General features: G+C 48.1%; 1 protein-coding gene and 1 long non-coding RNA gene across 3 annotated transcripts; one reads left to right on the plus strand and one right to left on the minus strand.

Annotated features, from left to right (window-relative positions):
• Positions 1 to 247: 247 nt before the first annotated feature.
• Positions 248 to 13,809, minus strand: PROZ (protein Z, vitamin K dependent plasma glycoprotein). The gene is given in 10 exon segments (XM_063618588.1): positions 248 to 759; positions 2,520 to 2,637; positions 7,980 to 8,047; positions 8,462 to 8,593; positions 9,615 to 9,728; positions 10,687 to 10,711; positions 12,294 to 12,457; positions 13,197 to 13,245; positions 13,247 to 13,263; positions 13,740 to 13,809. Coding segments are annotated over 10 exon segments (1,269 nt in total).
• Positions 623 to 18,269, plus strand: LOC134732591 (uncharacterized). Of its 2 annotated transcripts, none has more exons than XR_010115893.1 (2): positions 623 to 985; positions 6,997 to 18,269. It is a non-coding gene; the product is annotated as an uncharacterized lncRNA (long non-coding RNA). The 2 variants fall into 2 exon arrangements; XR_010115894.1 differs by having other exon boundaries at positions 12,370 to 18,269.
• Positions 18,270 to 18,390: the final 121 nt, after the last annotated feature.

Below are 18,390 nucleotides of genomic sequence, written 5' to 3' on the forward strand. Positions count from 1 at the left end.
TTATGACTGACAGATTATCTTATTGTTTTAAGGTCTCTGTTGAGATAAAGAGTTCCAGGGAAAGAAAGGTCACAATGCTCGGTAAATGACCCAGCAAGCGGCGGCTCTGCTGCTGCATGGGCTGAGCGGGTGGTCCAGGGCTGTGACGGCCTCTAAGTGTGTGATGAAGTTTCAGTGCCCTCCATGGTGGCAGTGCCAGCTTGGTATCCCACTTCCGGTTGTGTTGTTCTTTCTGGCTGAGTTTCAGTTAGTTCATGATCTGTTTAAACCAGAGTGAGTACCTAGAGACCTTGGTGACAAGGACCATGCGAGTCTGCCCTCCTGCTGGCTGCGAGCCCAGGACCCCCGTGAGGAACCAGGAGCCTCCGTGTTCTCTGGTGACCACACTTCCCTCCATCCAGTGCATGGCCACCATGCTGCTTCTCTCACAGTAGGTCCTGGTGGTGACGGTCACATTCAGGACCTGTCCGCACTCCTCCCCCTCCACAAGTGTGACAGGCAGCATGGTCAGCGAGTTGTCCAGATCAGTGCCATTGCATGCCCAGCCGCTGAGGAGGCCCCTGGTGCGCGGGATGAGGAGGTGCTCAGCGAAGTCCTTCTCAGGGGTGCACACGGGGAGCCCTGCACCTGGGCACTGGATGGGCCACTCCAGCTCCAGCAGTGACAGGTCATTCTCCCCTGTGTCCGCGTCATACCGCATGTGCACATGGACGTGCGTTATCTTGATCATCAGCGGGTCTTGGCTCGTTCTGTTAAAATCTGAAATCATGAACAATCGCTAGTTCTTTACAGTCTGATTTTCAAGGGGACATAACACTCAGAAACGAGCTTCTCAGGGAGCCACGTGAGGAGGGAGAGACCGGCCCTGGAGGACCCGCAGGCTCACTGCCCCGTGGTGTGGACACTGTGCCTTTCTGTGGACAGAAAGGCCACTCACAGATTGCAAGATTGCAACCAAGTGCCACGGCCTTTAAAAACAGTCAAGGTCAGTTCTTCTGTTTTGGCGTGCAATGGGGTGTGGTGAAATGATTAAAAAGTAGGAAGCAGTGATGTGGAATTTCTCCAGGCCAGTCAGACATTGGCTGTTGAGAAGTGGTTTTCATGTTATTTTGTTGATTGAAAAATATTTAAGGGCCAGGCGCAGTGGCTCACACCTGGAATCCCAGTGCTTCGGGAGGCCGAGGCAGGTCGATCACTTAAGGCCAGGAGTAAAGACCAGCCTTTCCAACATAGCAAAACCCCGTTTCTACTAAAAATACAAAAAATTAGTGGGATATGGTGGTGCACGCCTGTAGTCCCAGCTACTCAAGAGGCTGAGGCAGGAGAATCACTTGAAACCAGGCATGGAGGTTTCAGTAGGCCGAGATCGTGCCACAGCACTCCAGCCTTGGCGACAGAGTAAGACTCTGTCTCAAAAAAAAAAAAAAAAAAAAAAAGGATGAAGAGTAAAAACATACTTTTTTTTTTTTTTTTTTTTTGGAGACGGAGTCTTGCTCTGTCACCCAGGCTGGAGTGTAGTGGCGCGATCTCAGCTCACTGCAAGCTCCGCCTCCCGGGTTCACGCCATTCTCCTGCCTCAGCCTCTCCGAGTAGCTGGGACTACAAGCGCCCGCCACCACGCCCGGCTAATTTTTTTTTGTATTTTTAGTAGAAACGGGGTTTCACTGTGGTCTCGATCTCCTGACCTCGTGATCCACCCGCCTCTTTTGAGGTTCTTCAGAGTCATAGAGCATGTTGACAGGTTAATATGGAACTTTTCAGCCTCCCGACGGGGTAGAAACTATTGTGTGTTTGGACAGATAAGGAAATAGGCACATGGCTGGGTGCAGTGACTCACGCCTGTAATCCCAGCCTTTGGGAGGCCAAGGCAGGCAGATCACCTGTGGTCAGGAGTTCGAGACCAGCCTGGCCAACATGGTGAAACCCCATCTCTACAAAAATACAAAGAAATTAGCTGGCCACAGTGGCAGGTGCCTGTACTCCCAGCTACTTGGGAGGCTGAGGCATGAGAATCGCTTGAACCCAGAAGGCAGGGTTGCAGTGAGCCCAGATCATACCACTGCACTCCAGCCTGAGGGAAAGAGTGAGATTCTGTCTCAAAAAAAAAGAAAAAAGAAAAAAAAGAAATAGGCACAGATAAGCCGATGAGAAGGCCACTGTCTCAGCCCAAGGTCTCAACTGCTGGGGAATTCGAGCCCCATTCTTCCGACTTTTAGCCAATTACCCATCTCTTATGCCATAACTGCTCAATTTCAGTGGGAAATGAAGTCATCCTTATGTAGGTTGTGATTTCCTCCCTTGCTGAGTGTGAGTTAGCACTTGCCCATCGCTGGGCCCAAGCTTGGGCTAGGTATTTTACATATGCTTCCTGAGTTTATAAGTATCTCAGTTTTATTGACAGTAAATTCAGTTCTATGTTGCATTAGAAACAGTCCAGTTTTAAATTTTTCATTTCATTCTTACATAGGATAGTGTATTTCCAATGTGGTTTTATAAAAACTCATGATAAAATACTTAACGTGTTTTTACACTAATATTCCTGTGTAACAGTGAACATTTTGCTGTTGTCAGTACAAAATTTTCCTGTATTATAACACCACCACAGAAGTCTTTTCCTTCGGAATTTGTTAACTTTACCTTTAAAAATCGAAACAGACAATAAATAGCTGGTGACAATTTGCAGGATTAGAGCAGTAAAGTCTACTGGTTAGGGATATGGACTCCAAAGGCAGACAGCCGTATTTGAATCTTGCCCCAGCACTCAAATGGCTACAGGATTGTTAACAAATTGCTGACAATCTAAGCTTTTATTTGCTCAGGGATTAAATGGGGCCGGCACTTCCCCTTTCTGCCCAGGTGAAGTAACAGTGATCAGATTTACCATGCCACCTGAAGCAAAAAACTGACAAAATCTATGGAATGATGGTTTTCAGGGATCGTAATCCCCAAGAAACAACTGTCTCAGCTACTGTCCAGAATTTCCGTGGCGCAGAGCAGGACGGGGCATCTCAGTTGGAGCCCCGCTGACTCCCTAAATTGAAGAGAGAAAGCTGAGAGCCCAGGGAGGCCACAGTGGCTGGAGTTTGCAGAACAGAGTCCTGCAGAGGAGAGAGCTTGGTAGAGAATGCCGGAGGATGGCCGCATGCCTAGCAGTTTTCAGCAGAGCAGTGGTGATCACATGTGTACGTGGAGACTAATTATGGCTGGGAAAGAACCACCCAAGAGGATGAGAGGGACCTGTGCTAGACACTCACACAGGCTGGGAATAGCGATTGCTTCCACCAGCTGAGTTAAAACATCCCTGACATGGGGTAGGATGCATAGAAGGGTTTCACTTCAGTAGTCAGAATAACTAGCTCTAGACTGAGCGCTGCCCTGGTCCTGCTGACAAATCTTAAGAGCAATGTGCCAAAGGATGAAAGTATTTCCAACTTAACTGCGTCCCAGGACAATATCCAAGTGTATGTATAGAGCACAAAATATTCAGCACCTCACAGGATAAAATTCACAATGTCTGGAAATCCATTACAGCGTACAAACAGGAAAATGTGACCCATGATGAGAAGAAAAATCTCCCAAAACTGAGTCAGCACTGACAGATATTAGTAGACAAGGACAATTAAACAGTGATTGTAACTGTAGTCTAAATGTTCCAAAAGTTAAGTAGAGACAGAAATACATATTTTTAAAAATCTAAATTAAATTTTTGAATGACAGCTACAATGTATGAGGTTAAACATCCACTGGCCAGGATGAATGGCAGATTAGACATTGCAGAAGAACAGATTGATGACCTTGAAGGCATTACAACAGAAACTATCAAAAGTAAAACACGGAGAGAAAGGAGATTTTTGAAAAATGAACAGACCATCTCTGAGCTATGGGATTTCAAACAGCTTAAGATACATGTAACTAAAGTCTCAAAACAGAGCAGGGAGAAGGAAGAGAGAAAAAAATATCTGAAAATAATGGGCCAGGCATGGTGGCTCAGGCCTGTAATCCTAGCACTTTGGGAGGCTGAGGTGGAAGGATTGCTTGAGCCCAGGAGTTTGAGACCAGCCTGAGCAAGATAGCAAGACCCCATCTCTACATGAAATTTAAAAATTAGCTGTGTGTGGTGGTGCACACCTATGGTCCCAGCTACTTGAGAGGCTGTGGTGGGAGGATCACCTGAACCCAGGAGGTTGGGGCTGCAGTGAGCCATGATCACACCACTACACTCCGGCCCAGGCAATAGGGCGAGACCATGTCTCAAAAAAAAAAAAAATTATGACCAAATATTTTTCAAATTTGACAAACTCTATTAGCCCACAAATACAAGAATCTCAACAAACCCTATGTGCAAGAAACATAAAGAAAGCAATACACAGTATAATTAAACTCAAAATCCATGATAGAGGAAATCCTAGAAAGTTAAAAAGCATTTAAAATCTTAAAAGTGCCACGGGTAAGGACATGTGAGGAACAGCAGCAGGGTGACGGGAGCCATCTTGTGGCACGAGGCAGACAGGAAGGCAGTGGGGCAGGCCCAAGTGCAGAAAGGAGAGGACTGCTGCCAGCCTGGGGCTCTGCGCCAGACTCAATGCCTTTCATAGATGAAGATGAACAAAGACTCCTCCAGACAAACGCAAGAAGGCTTCTTCCCCAGATGCCTCACAGCACAGCCAATATCAAAGGGGCCCTTGAGGCAGGAGGAAAACGATACCAGAGGGAGGCCTGGATCTACACAAAGCAGCAAGGAACACTGGAAAAAGTTATGACATCCCATTAAATATTTATCCACATTCCACTGTATATGTAAGGTTTTTTTTCTTATTCTTTAAACTTCTTTAAACTTTTTTAAAACTTTCTTATTCTTTAAACAAAAATAATGGAAGTATAGAGTGGCATTTATAACATCTGTAGATGTAAGACCTATGCCAAAACCAGCACCCAGGTCAGGAGGGGAGGAATGGGGCATGATTGCTATAAGGACTCATGCTACAGTGAGCGGATGTGGTGTCGTCGAAGGTGGAGTGAACTGTGATAGAGTAAAGATGTATTCTCCAAACTGTGAAGAAACCGCCAACAAAGAACCAGAGATGATAAGCCAACAAAGGAGAGAAAACAATCATAACAATATATAGTTATTCTAACAGAAGGCAGAAAAAGGGGAAAAGAACAGATGAGAAAAATAAAAGATAGCAAGATGATAGCTTTAACCCTAAACATATCAACAATTACAATAAATGTAAAATGTCCTAAATACCCCAATTAAAAAGCAGAGATTTTTCAGACTGGATAAAAATGAAAGCCAATTATATACTACCTATAAAACGTACCTTATTTATTTTTTAAACATGTACTTTATAAAAATACAAATAGGTTAAAAGTAGAAGATTGGAAAAAGATAAGTCATGCTAACACTAATAATTAGAAAGCTAAAGTGTCTATATCAATATCAGACAAAGGGGATTTTAGAGCAAATAATATTACTAGGGATACAAAAGGAGAAAACAAGAAGTTGTTTGAAGGATTAAATGAAATAAAGCATGTACCCACATAGTACGGGTACTGGCTCTGGAAGTGTTAAGTGTTACAATTTTCAACGGTCTAATAAAATGCAAAATGCTGAGCCAAGTGAAAAAGTTTTTTTCAACTTTACCGTGGCATCGTTCCTGGAACTCTTTATGTGTTTATGAATAATAGCTGCCACTTGTTGAATACCTACCATAAGTCAAGAACATTATCTGTAATCCTCACTGCAACTCTAGGGGTGAGATCCTCACTTTAAAGGGGATAAAATCAAGTTCTAGAGAAGATGGCGCTTGCGCCATCAGTCTGCCAGACTTTTAGTAAAATTTCTTCCCTAGGAGGTAAGAAACAAGGAAGTTCTAAAGATAATCTTCAACCCTATATCCTGCTAGGTCACTTAATTATTCTCCTTTTCAAAGTTTGTTTTAGGAAAATTCCATATATTCAGTTAAATAACTTCAGAACAATTTATAATACTGAAGTAAAAATCTAATAGTATGTAGCCTGCCTAAGTCAGTGTCCTGTGTCTAGAGAATGCCACCTCCCCGGTTATATGGCTCTTAGCCTTGCTGGTATGAGTGCTACGGTTGCAGACTAGAACTGCGCCCTGTCTTCCCTCGGGTAAGCTGGGAAGCTGAAGACAGCCTGCAGGTGGTAGAGCAGACCCTGTCACTACCTATGGAGGACCGGGCCTCCCAAATATCGACGCTCAGCGCACTCATGGGGCAGACAGCGATAGCAAGAACTGTCTTAGAAAGCTTGGGCAGGAAAGGTGATAAAAGATTGAGAGGAAGTTTGCAAAGCTGGCAATGGACCATTCCCGCTTCCATCCCTGCCTTCCATCACTGTCTGCTTTGCCTCCCTTCGGTCTCTTCCTTTCCACCCTGGAGCTGGGTGGCTTCAAGTCCTTGAGCTCCATCCTGTTCTCTACCAGTCCACATGACTGCCAGAGTGAGTGGGCTGGGCACAGCTGTCTTGTAACAATCGGGTGAAACTGAAGGATGTCACACACAGAAACCTCAGGGGCTTGTTGCTCACAGGCCCTCACGAGGGGGGCCCCTGAGGCTGTGCCATCCACACGGCAGCCACACTCGGGTACGGAGCATTGTGGACACGAGGGCCGCACCTCAGTGTAAATTCACACCAGATTCCAAAGATTCAGTGTAAAGGAAAAAGGCAAATAACCTCAGTAATGTTTATATTCATTACATGGGGAAATAATGACACTCATATTGGGTTAAATATCAAAATTTCACATGCTTTTACTTACATTATTGTGGCTACTAGAAAATTTTAAATTATGTGATTGACATTGCATTTCTATTGGACAAGGCTATTCTGAAGGATATACTCAGGCAGAAGGAGATAATTGTGTTAGAGGCCTGAAAGGCAAGGAAAGTGGAAAACGAAGTAAGTAAATCAGAGCCAGTGTTGGTGGTATAAAACCATAATAACAAAAATCGTAATATCTATTTTGTGCAGCTATACAGAAAGCAAGAAAAGAATCAAATACTGGCCAGACAGCAAATGGACCCAGAATGAGGTGCTGGGAATCAGCCTGAGGAGGGAGAAAAAGCTGACTTTACATGTGCTAAATATGGATGTTTATGTGTCAAGAGTGACCATTAAATAAACAAAGTGAATGATGAGGCCGGGCGTGGTGGCTCACGCCTGTAATCCCAGCACTTTAGGAGGCCAAGGCGGGTGGGTCACTTGAGGTCAGGTGTTCGAGACCATCCTGTCCAACATGGCGAAACCCCGGCTCTACTAAAAATATAAAAATCAACTGGGCGTGGTGGCGCATTCCTGTAATCCCAGCTACTCAGGAGGCGGAGGCAGAAAAAGCGCTTGTGCCCAGGAGGCAGAGGTTGCAGTGAGCCGGGACTGGACCACTGCACTTCAGGCTGGGTGACAGATTGAGACTCCATCTTAAAAAGAAAAACCAAAAACAAATGAATGGTTAACTTCTAAACCAGCCAAGGAGGGGAAAAGGAGAACAAAAATGAATGCCAAACTAGAGAAATTTAGTGAACAAAATAACAAAGCTAGAATGCCAGGCCAGCAGCCGAGAGCAGAGCCAGTGCCTGAGCTGGTGCTCAAGCTGTTGCTCAGCCACTCTGTGGCTACACCCAGGTCCCCAGGTTGGGGCAGCCCATCACTGAAGTGCTTCCCAGGCATGCTGTGATTTCGAGATGCTTACGTTCTGAGAAAATGACGTTGGCAACAGTTTGGAACTGCAGAGGAAAGGTGTTGGGGGCCGTAAATAATGCTATCCTTTTGTATTAGTTACGAACTCAGCATTAGAACATGGTTGGAAGTGTGAATAGAGGGTAGTCAATGCAGTCAACAGCCCATCAAAGTCAGGATGCCTGATTCACTCAGTTGTTAACATTTCTATTTAGGAAATGACAAGTAAGGTGAAAGTCGTAACAATAAATTGAAGCACGCGGAGAGCGCTCTGTTACCTGCCACGGGAGGTCCTGTAGGTCTGGTGCACACTTCTCGGAGGTCAGCACCCCGCAGGCACACTGGTCTGCATTTGAGGCAGCAACATAAGAATAAGAATCAGCGCCTTCCCAGCGAATATCAGACTCTGTCTAGGGTGTTAACCATTGCATAATTCCGTCTATGGTACTAACCATTATAATCTTATCCTTAATGCTGATGAATGCGCAATAATTCACACAGACACGTAGACTGGAGTTAAACCACCCCCTCACGGCACTCATGGTTTAGCTCAGAGTGGTCTGAGCAAGCACTAGTGACAGAAATTGCACTTTCTAGCATTGCCATTGCTCCAGCATGGAGACGCGGACCACCTTCTGAGTCATGGCAACTCCTTATCACAAATCCGCGGGCTTCACCTAGTACTACAGAAGAAGGAAGGAGGATGTGGACCGGGTCGCTGGCATTGGAAGCCGGAGGCCGCTGTGGTCTGAGCACTCACCGTGGGGAACGCACTGTTTGTGGTCCTCACCAAGCCTGTAGCCCTGAGCACAGCTGCACGTGTAGGATTCCTGTCCCGGGAGGCAGAAGTGTTGACACCCATCAATCCGCTCTGGGTGACATTCATTTTTAGCTGAAAAGGAAAAAAACCAGAAATGCTAGCTTGGAAATAGTCATTTTATCACAGCCTTGCACGCAGTTCTGGTGTTTTGGTCCATGTTCATTTTATCACAGCCTTGCACACAGAGTTCTGGTGTGTTGGTCCATGTTCATTTTATCACAGCCTTGCACACAGAGTTCTGGTGTGTTGGTCCATGTGTTCTTATTCTCTTCAGATCGTTGTCCTTTGTGTCAGTGTTTCCCACATGTCCGTATTTCAGGAGTGTGCATGTAGAACAAAGACTCCATGAGTGAGGCCAGGCGCGGTGGCTCACACCTGTAATCCCAGCACTTTGGGAGGCTTTGAGACTTTGAGCAGCTGGAATGGGGGCTCTCCACCAAGAGGGAGAAGATTAAGAAAGGGGCACATAGTGGGTGAAGGTCAAAGCCCCCTTTGGTTGTGGTAAATTTGGGGTGTCTGTGAAGGCACTAGCTGGGGCATCAAGGAGGCAGATGGAGCAGAAATCTGGACTTCGGAGGAGAGGGCTGGGCTGGAAGGAAGGTTTTCCCCAGAGAAACGGGCTCCGAGTTGACCAGTGGTGCTGAGAACAGAGCACGCTTGTTGCTATAGTTGGCGATGATGGACACTGACATTTGGCGGGTATTTAAGGATATTTGTTTATATGCTTTGCGTCTTCCCTGTCTGCAGTCTACCACTGGGGGTCTGGCACTGAGGATGCCTGTGTGTGACCCCCAGCCTGTGAGCAGATTGTGAATGGTTGAGGCAGGGGTGGGGAGGAGAGGGGCCCATGCCATGAAAAGTATGGGGGCCTGTCTGGAAGGGGCAGCTCAGAATGCAGCCAGCCCCCTGGGCGTGGTTTCTGGAGGAGAATCTGTTTGGGATGAGAGGAATCCCCTGGGGTGAGCCAAATCGCGGTTCACACAGGCACCTTCGTGTCTACACTTCAGGAGAGGCCCATTGGGACCCTGGCCGAGGATGTGAGGCCCACCTGCCCAGGGAGGCCCTTGGGGGAAGGGGACGGCCAGGGCCTCACCCAGCTCGCAGTTGCTGCCCTCATAGCCAGGGGAGCAGGTGCAGGTGTAGCCCCAGATGCTGTCCTGGCAAGATCCATTGTGGAGGCAGGGCTGGGAGATGCACGGGGAGCCGCCTGCAGGAGGAGGATGGGGGTTGGCGTGGTGGTGACAGGAACGGGGACCTGAGCAGGAGGAGGACGGAGTGGGGGGTGGCAGCAGGGACGGGGACCTGAGCAGGAGGAGGGTGGGGTGACAGGAACAGGGACCTGAGCAGGAGGAGGACAGAGGGGAGCAGGGATGGGGACCTGAGCAGGAGGAGGACGGGAGAACAGGGGCTGGCAGGGACGGGGACTGAGCCCTCTCATGCTGCTCCCCATGCCGTCGCCTGGCCCCCAGGACGCTCCCCTCTCAGGACATAGGGCCTGGCTGCCAGTGCCTCCCGCTCTGCTGGGAGCTCTTTCTTCGTCCGCATGCGGCCCCCCCTGTCCTGCCCCATCAGCCCTTCTCTGGCCTCCCCGGCCTCTCCCGCTTCCTTCTGAGCCCAGTTGTCCCCGTGCTTGTCTGGTGTGGTGGCTGCAGCTCTTTGCTTACTCATTCCCAGGTGGGTCCTTACCCTGGCCTCCCCCAGCCCCATGGGTCTCCATCTATGTCACTTCTGTCCCATGCTCTTCTGCAGTTGCTCACCTGGAGCTCCTCCCTCGGGAGGAGTCCCCTAACCAAAGTCTCCATCGGGGCCATGACTTTCCAAAATTTGAGACGAGTTCTGATCCTGCTGCAGCATGAGGCTTCCCAGGAGCCCAGGAGCCAGGCGGCTGGAGGAGCTGCTCTGGGGGGGCCCTCCTGGCCTGTGGCCCATGTCCCAGAGTGCCCAGAAACTACCCAGACGCTGGGTAAGACAAACCAGGCGCTGCCCGTGGCCCTGGTGGCAGAGCCCAGGGGCTTCCTGACCTGGTCCTTGGGGAGAGTACATCGTGGGTCCCAGAGCCAAAGGCTTGGCATCCGCTGACCTGGGGTCATGAAGCGTCCTAAGCCCACCCCCTCACCTCATCCCGAGGAGTTAATACTTCTGAGGAGATGAAGGAAACCACTTACCCTTATATCGTCTCCAGAATTCATCCTTTAGAGTTAAAACATAAAAAATGTTACAAATGGGATATTTGTTTTTCTATATTCTTTCCTGTAGATGAACTTGAAGGTAAGAAAATGTTGATTTTATTCACCTAATAGGACAATAGTGGTTGAAACAATGCACAATTTTCCTGTTTTACAGCCTATTTGTTTATGTTAAATGTATAGTAACTAAATGTATGTGTAAGATATATTACTCAACATGTGCCTACCACCACCTATTTGAGGAAGGCCAGAGTCTATGACGTGGCACAAACCCACCACACACAGCCCCTAACGTGGCCCTTCCCTCCTAGGGCCAATCTCCACGCCACCCTCCACAAAAGCACATGATATAGAAGTCACATCACCTTTTCACTTTTTATAAACCGAGTTGAATTTTAAAGATATATACCTGTGTAGGGAGTGGGGACGCTTAGTTTGGGGTAGGAGTATCTAAAATTAGGAGAATTATTCAGACTTGAAGCCTAGAAAGAAAATGTATAAAAAATGGTATCTCCCAAGATCATATTTGGACTTGTAACAACTTGAATCATGTCATAAGTAGTAAATGAAAAACAATTTACCAGGAAATCTGAAAAATGAAATTTAGGGCAAAATACTTTGAAAAATTTTTACACTTTTCACATGCCTTCAGGATTTCTCTGAGTTGTATTAAAAATGGTCTATTTCATAAGAGTTCTCTTATAGATAGGTATTTACGAAACTAGAATTTTAAAAACATTAATTATACTAGAGAAACAGGTCAACATTTAATTAAGAATCAGCTTTAGGCTGGGAACAGTGGCTCACGCCTGTAATCCCAGCACTTTGGGAGGCCGAGGTGGGTGGATCACAAGGTCAAGAGATCGAGACCATCCTGGCCAACATGGTGAAACCCCGTCTCTACTCAAAACAAAAAAATTAGCTGGGCTTGGTGGCAGGTGCCTGTAGTCCCAGCTACTTGGGAGGCTGAGGCAGGAGAATCACTTGAACCCAGGAGGCGGAGCTTGCAGTGAGCTGAGATCACACCACTGCACTCCAGCCTGGGCAACAGAGTGAGACTCTGTCTCAAAAAAATACAAAATAAATAAATAAAATAGCAAATTCTTACTTGTGTTATTTAGAGCATACATGCAGTCACATGTGAAGAAAATCATTTATGTAATCCCAAGCATGGATTATGATTTTCTTACTGTGTGGCATCCCAGAGAGGATGTTTCTGTTTTCAGGTTTTTTTAAGGTATTGAAACCACTAAGTCTCCATTAAAAGCACGAAATTCTCTGAAAGCCACCACAAGCTGGGCGGCGTGTATGTTGGGTGTCTGATCAGTGTGTGGGCCTTGCCTGACCTGAAGAAAAGAGTCCAGTGGGCTCTGAGCTGACTTCCGGCCCCACTCACTGCTGTAGGGAAGGGTGGATTAAGTCGCTTCTCTAAATTGTTTCCTCATCTGTAAAACTGGGATTGTGTCAACCTCATCGGTAAGTAAATAGGCTAATTAATCAAGCTTAATCTCTGAGAAATGATGCTCCCTGGGCCAGCAGAAGTCTAAATAATGAGGCGGCCTGTGGTTTGTGGTGGGGGTACATACAGTGACTACTTCATTTTCAAACACTTCTCTTGCTTCTTCATAGACACAGATTTCTTCATAACATTCTTTTTCCAAGTTTCCCTCGAAGAGTTCTTCCAGAAGATAGGAGCCCGCACGCTTCCACCTCACCAGAACGTCGTTTGCCTTGGTGGCCGGGAGAAATACTACAGACGAGACAAGAAGGCAGATGACTGGGAGCACCGAGGGCCCTGCTTGCCTGGCTTCCGCCCTGGCCGGCCGCCAGCCCCAGCCCCAGCCCCCTCCGTCTCCACAGGCTCTCAGCCTGCGAGGGCCTCAGGGCCACCCCGCTACTCCCTGCCCCGAGGTAGGCAAGCACTTCATTCTCTGGGTGAATGGACCAGCCCCGGGATCAGTGCAGATACACTAAGGTTCTGCAGAGAGGCCACGGGCCTCAGGAAAGTGGAGGAGGGAGGGCTCCAACTGGGTTTTGGGTCCAAGTGCGAAGGAAGGCCGAGCTGGGGTCAAAGGTCACCGTGCTGAGAATTGGGGACCAAGAGCCGTCAGCTCCTATGCTGCCTCTGTGCACAGCATTTAACATCTTGATAAAACACAAAAAGAAGAAACTTATACGTTGCAGCAAGCTCTGCGATTTCCAGGAGGAGAAGGCAAACCAGTCGGCCCCCGGCAGTGGTCTCTGGAGCCTCTTCCCACCTGAGGGTCCCAAAGCATGTTCTGTCCCTCTCCTGGAGGGTCAAAGCCCAGGCCCTTCCCATCCTCCCTCCTTTTCTCTTGGTGCTGAGGGTTACAGCAGAGGCGGCTCAGTTAAGTCCGGCTACAGCAAGTGCTGGGCAGGTGGGCAGGGAGTCACCCACTCAGGGCGGGAGACCATGGGGCCAGTGGGAGACCATGGGGCCAGCGGGGACACTGGGTGTTTTGACTTGCAGCTTTCCTGGATGCCTGTGCAGGCAGAGTCAGAATGGAGTCCATGTCTGTTCCTTCAGTGAAGTGGCTGATGGTAGAAGGGTGGCGGGCAGGCAGGGTGGCTGCTCCCTGGCTATGTCTCCTGACCCAAAACTGGGCATTCCTGGCCAGCCTGGCCAAGGCTCTCTCTGCCCACATTGCAGTCTGGGCTCAGCCTGCCCCACCCCCTTCCCCCATCCAATGCCCAACCCAGGCCTCCCCCCACTCCTCCCCCCTCCCCCTCTCCCCCCCCCTCTCCCCAGCCTTTCTTCGCTGAATCCCCTGCACACATGCTTCTTTCCATTTGGGCATCTCTTGGGAGGACCTCAGGTGACACCATCATTGGTCCCAAATACTTGTCACCAAATGATAAAGATGCAAACAGCTTTTTCAGGGGAATTAAGACTAGTCTGGGCACTCAGGGCTCCTCCGGCTCCGGGAAAAAGCGTCATCTACAAATCCACTGTGGACTGAGTCAAGAAAGACACAGCCCAGGCACAACAGACAGGTAAGCCAGATGCCTACCTGAGGGCTCCGCACGATGGAGGGCGAGGACCAGGACCAGGCCCTGGAGCAGCAGGAAGCAGTCGGCCATTCCTACCCCGAGCGCTGGGACAGGGCTACAAACACAGCCAAAGTCCAGGCTGGGGGAGGTGCTGGCAGCAGGAGCCCCGGGGCATGACCTGCGCAGCTGTGTGCTTCCCTCCTAACGTTTTCTGTTTGAGGCCAGGCAGAGAAATGAACGGTGAAAGCTCAGAGGACCCTGGGAGATATTTAGGGAGACAGAGAATGGAAGGTAAAGGCAGCAGGTGCAAGGTGGAAGGTGGCACCCGTGCCCGTGTGTGGTCAATGGAGATGAGACAGGCCCTGGGGACATAGCAGTGGGTGAGACAGACAAAGTCACATGCAGCTTATGTTCTAGGTGTGTGTGGAATACACAGAAAAGAATGAGGGAAAGAGAAAGGAGGGAGTGAGGGAGGGAAGGCAGGAGGATGGAAGGAAGGAAGGGGAGAAAAGGGAGGGAGGAGGGAGAAAGGGGGGAAGGGCCAAATAGTGTCTGTCACTACAACACAGCACCATTGTAGCAGAGGCAGCATAGACAATCATGAATGAACACTTGGCCGTGTGCCAATAAAGCTTTATTTATAAGAGCTATTAAGGGGCCAGATTTGGCCCCAGGGTTGTAGTTTGCTGCTTTCAGATGTAGGCCCTTTGTATTAGTCCCTTCTCACACTGTTATGAAGAAATAGCCAAGACTGGGTAATTTAAGAAAAGAGGTTTAGTTGACTCCCAGTTCCACATGGCTGGGGAGGCCTCAGGAAACTTACAATTATGGCAGAAGGCACCTCTTCACAGGGTGGCAGCAGAATGAGTGCAAGCAGGGGAAATGCCAGATGCTTACAAAACCATCAGATCTCTTGAGACTCACTCACTATCCCAAGAACAGCATGGCAGAAACCACCCCCATGATTCAATCACCTCCCACTGGGTCCCTCCCACGACACGTGGGGATTATGGGGATTACAATTCAAGGTGAGATTTCGGTGGGGACACAGCCAAACCATATCAGCCCTTGAAGCCTGAGGTAAGAACCTGGTGTTTCATTTCCACTGTGTTGGGAAGATATTGGAGGGAACAGGAATTGACATGGAAAGATTTGTGCTCTGAAGGGATCACTGTGGCAGCTGTGTGGAGAACAGAACATTCCAGAGAAGTCAAAAAGGGAGGCTGCTGGCTAGTCCAGGAGGGGGCGAGGGTGCAGCCATGCAGCAGGAAGCACGTTTGCAGTCTGGATACTTCATGAAGGGAAAGCTGATGGGATTCGTGATGAATTGGGTCGGGCAGCATGGCTTCAAGGTTTGGGCTGAGCGATTGGGAGGATGGCAGTGCGTGTGCTGAGACGGCCAAGCTCCCAGAGGGCAGAGGGAAGCGAGGTTTGGCAAATTTCAAGTGTCTGTGGGAAGTCCAGGTGGAGACAGGAGTGGGCATCAGAGAAGCTGGGACTCACAGTGGAGATTCAGGTGGTAACAGATGAAATGACAGCATTGTCGGCATATAGATTTTGTTCGATTGTATGATACTCAAAGGTGGCAAAACTCAATGAAAGGATTCTAAATACAATTTTGTTAAAGTGGGAACAGAAGAAAACTAAGAAGCTGACACCTTTGATTAAAAGGGCATGTCCACGAATACACTGAAGTTGTGAAGTTTGCTTTAAAAAGCTGGGAAAAGAAAACAAAGTTTATCTTTAGTGAGTGAGCTAAAATAATTTGAAAGCCAGAAGTTGATTGTATAGGATAGATCTTGGGTGAATTGCACCAGGCTGGTAATCCACGCGGCCTTCTCTTAAGAAAAGGTGCCTTTTTTTGTGTGAAAATATATTCCCACATGGAAACTTACATACTTTAAAAATACTTCTGCTGGATAATTTAATAACCATCAATAGCTGCTTAAAAATGGAAAAGCAGACAGGGACGTACACATTTGATCAATAAGTGTTAATTGAGCACATCCTGTATGCCTGGCATGGGTATCTGAGCTACAGGCTCTTCCCTCGTGGACCATTTTAGTCTGTTGGGGCTGCTGTAACAAAACACTTAGAGTGGGTAATTTATGATAAACAGAAACGTAGTGCTCACATTTCTGGAGGGTGGGAAGTCCACGATCAAGGTGCCTGTAGACTCAGTGTCTGGTGACGGCCCATGATTCATAGACGTGTCCTTGGATGGTGGAAGGGAGGAATGTGGGTGCCCCCTGGAGCCTCTTTTGGGAGGGCAGTCATCCATCCATGTAGGCAGACTGCCTCCCAGAGGCCCCACCTCCTAGTACTATTGCACAGGGGGTTAGGTATCAATGTGAGTTTTGGGAGATGATATTGTTTGGCTCTGTGTCCCCAACCAATCTCACCTTGAATTGTAATAATCCCCACAGGTCAAGGGCAGGACTGGGTGGAGGTGATTGAATCATGGCGGTGGTTTCCCCCATTCTGTTCTCGTGATAGTGAGTGCAATCTCACAAGAGCTGATGGTTTTGTAAGGGGCTTCCTCCTGCGATTGACACTCATTCTGTCTCCTACCACCCTGTGAAGAGGTGCCTTCCGCCATGATTGTGTTTCCTGAGGCCTCCCCAGCCATGTGGAACTGTGAGTTGATGAAACCGCTTTTCTTTATAAATTACCCAGTCCCAAGTATTTCTTCATAGTGACATGAGAGCAGACTAATACGGGAAGGCATCAACATCGAGGCCACAGCTGTGACTGACTGTGTTGTATGTGGACTGACCGTGTTGTATGTGGTGATTTAATTTTCTCATCTGTCTTCTCAAAGATACCACCTTTGGACCAAAAATTCTACAATAATAAATTGTCCAAACATTAAGATTCACCTCGTTCTACTCATCTTCCTCATCTCTCGTATGAATAATCATTCCTCTGTCACCCTCTTCTGTTCTGAAAAACAAACCAACCAACATTGGGGCACTTTTTCCATTGACTGGTTTACTTTCCTTCTGTATACCTGAGGGGAATCTTCCTTCCTTTGGGGTCTTTGTCATGTCCTTCAGACGTTGGGGTGTCCTCTGTGGGGGTCCCCAGCTTAAATCAACTGACCCCACAACTTTGTGTGGAACCTGAAATGAGCAGCCTATGGAGAACCTGGTCATTGAATACTTAGATCTTGCTGCAGTCCCTATTTAAACACCTGTTCAATCAACTCGGGGACCTATATTTTAGATTTCAACATCTCTGAATTGGCCTGTTCCCTACAGCAGTTGTGTTCTAATGTCAGCCTGGACAAGGCCGAGTTCTTCCTGAAAGGGTTTGTGCTTTATGTTGCCCCCTGGGGGCACTGCCACTTTGGAATCCCTTTAAATACGTTTTTTTTTGTGTGAGTTTTGGGAGCCCATGTGAATAGTGTAAACATATTGCAAAGCTGGTTTCTGGCTGGCCTGTGGTTTAGATTATCTGAGCTTCCCCCTCTTGCCTCCAGGCTGAGCTGACCCACAGCTAATTTAGGTATATGCTCTTTCTTTGAGGTCCATCAATAATGGTGCTTCTTAGATTCAGTGTGGCCTAGTCCACTTTGTGGTGCTGTAACAGAATATCTGAGACTGGGTAATTTATAAAGAACAGAAATTTATTTCTTACAGTTCTGGAGGCTGGGACATCAAAGGTCCAGGGGCCCCCATCTGGTGAGGGCCTTCTTGCTGTGTCATCCCATGGTGGAAGGTGGAAGGGTGTGAGAGAGAGAGAGAAAGGGGAGAGAGGAAGGGGGCCAAACTCATCCTTTTATTCCAAAATAACGAACCTACTCCTACAATAGTGGTATCAATTCATTCACGAGGGCTCTGATGAAGAATGTGTCTTCAAGGTCCCACCTCTCAACATTGTTGCATTGGGATTAAGTTTCCAACACATGCACTATAGGGACACATTCAAACCACAGCATGGTGCATCCTCTGATGTCCACATTATAGATGGAGGTGGCAGCTTATCACCTGGAGCTCCTGAAGAAATTAAAGAAGAGACACATGGTGACGCAGCCCATGGCCTGGCGTTTTCAGCATCTCAGAAGCACTGACAGGGACCTGCAAGCTTATGAGGAATTGTTCAACTCAATGGGCTTCCTCAGAGCTTGGGAGACCATTAATGTGGAAGACACTATCTGGACATGTTTCTCTTTTTTCCATCTCTCTAGATTTTATTTCAGGATCGGGGAGACTTCTGGAGTAGAAAAGCCACTCAAGAACCTTCCTCCTCCTCCCCCACACCCCGCCTCCCCCACGCCCCACCTCCCCCACGCCCCACCTCCCCCACGCCCCACCTCCCCCACGCCCCACCTCCCCCACGCCCCCCCTCATAAGCAGCTGCCCTCCGAGCGGCATGGAGTCCCCACGTCCCGGCTCCACGGTGCAGGAGTCCTCCATGGTGGTTGAATTCGCCTTTCAGGCCCTATGTTCAGGATTTGTGATCTGGGTTTTAAAAACATTTTTTAGAAGTCATTGGTAATTAAAAACTAAGTTTTTTATTGTGGTAAAATATACATAACATAAAATTTACCACAGTAATCTTTTTTTAAGCGTACAGTTGGCTGACACTGAGTGAATTCGCTGCTGTTGATAATCTGCTTCTCTCTGAGCTGCTGTCGCCCACACTCGCCGTTGGCCGTGCTTGTTTTTC

The sequence above is a fragment of the Symphalangus syndactylus genome, chromosome 15, assembly GCF_028878055.3.
Source record: "Symphalangus syndactylus isolate Jambi chromosome 15, NHGRI_mSymSyn1-v2.1_pri, whole genome shotgun sequence".
Taxonomy (NCBI): Eukaryota; Metazoa; Chordata; class Mammalia; order Primates; family Hylobatidae; genus Symphalangus; species Symphalangus syndactylus.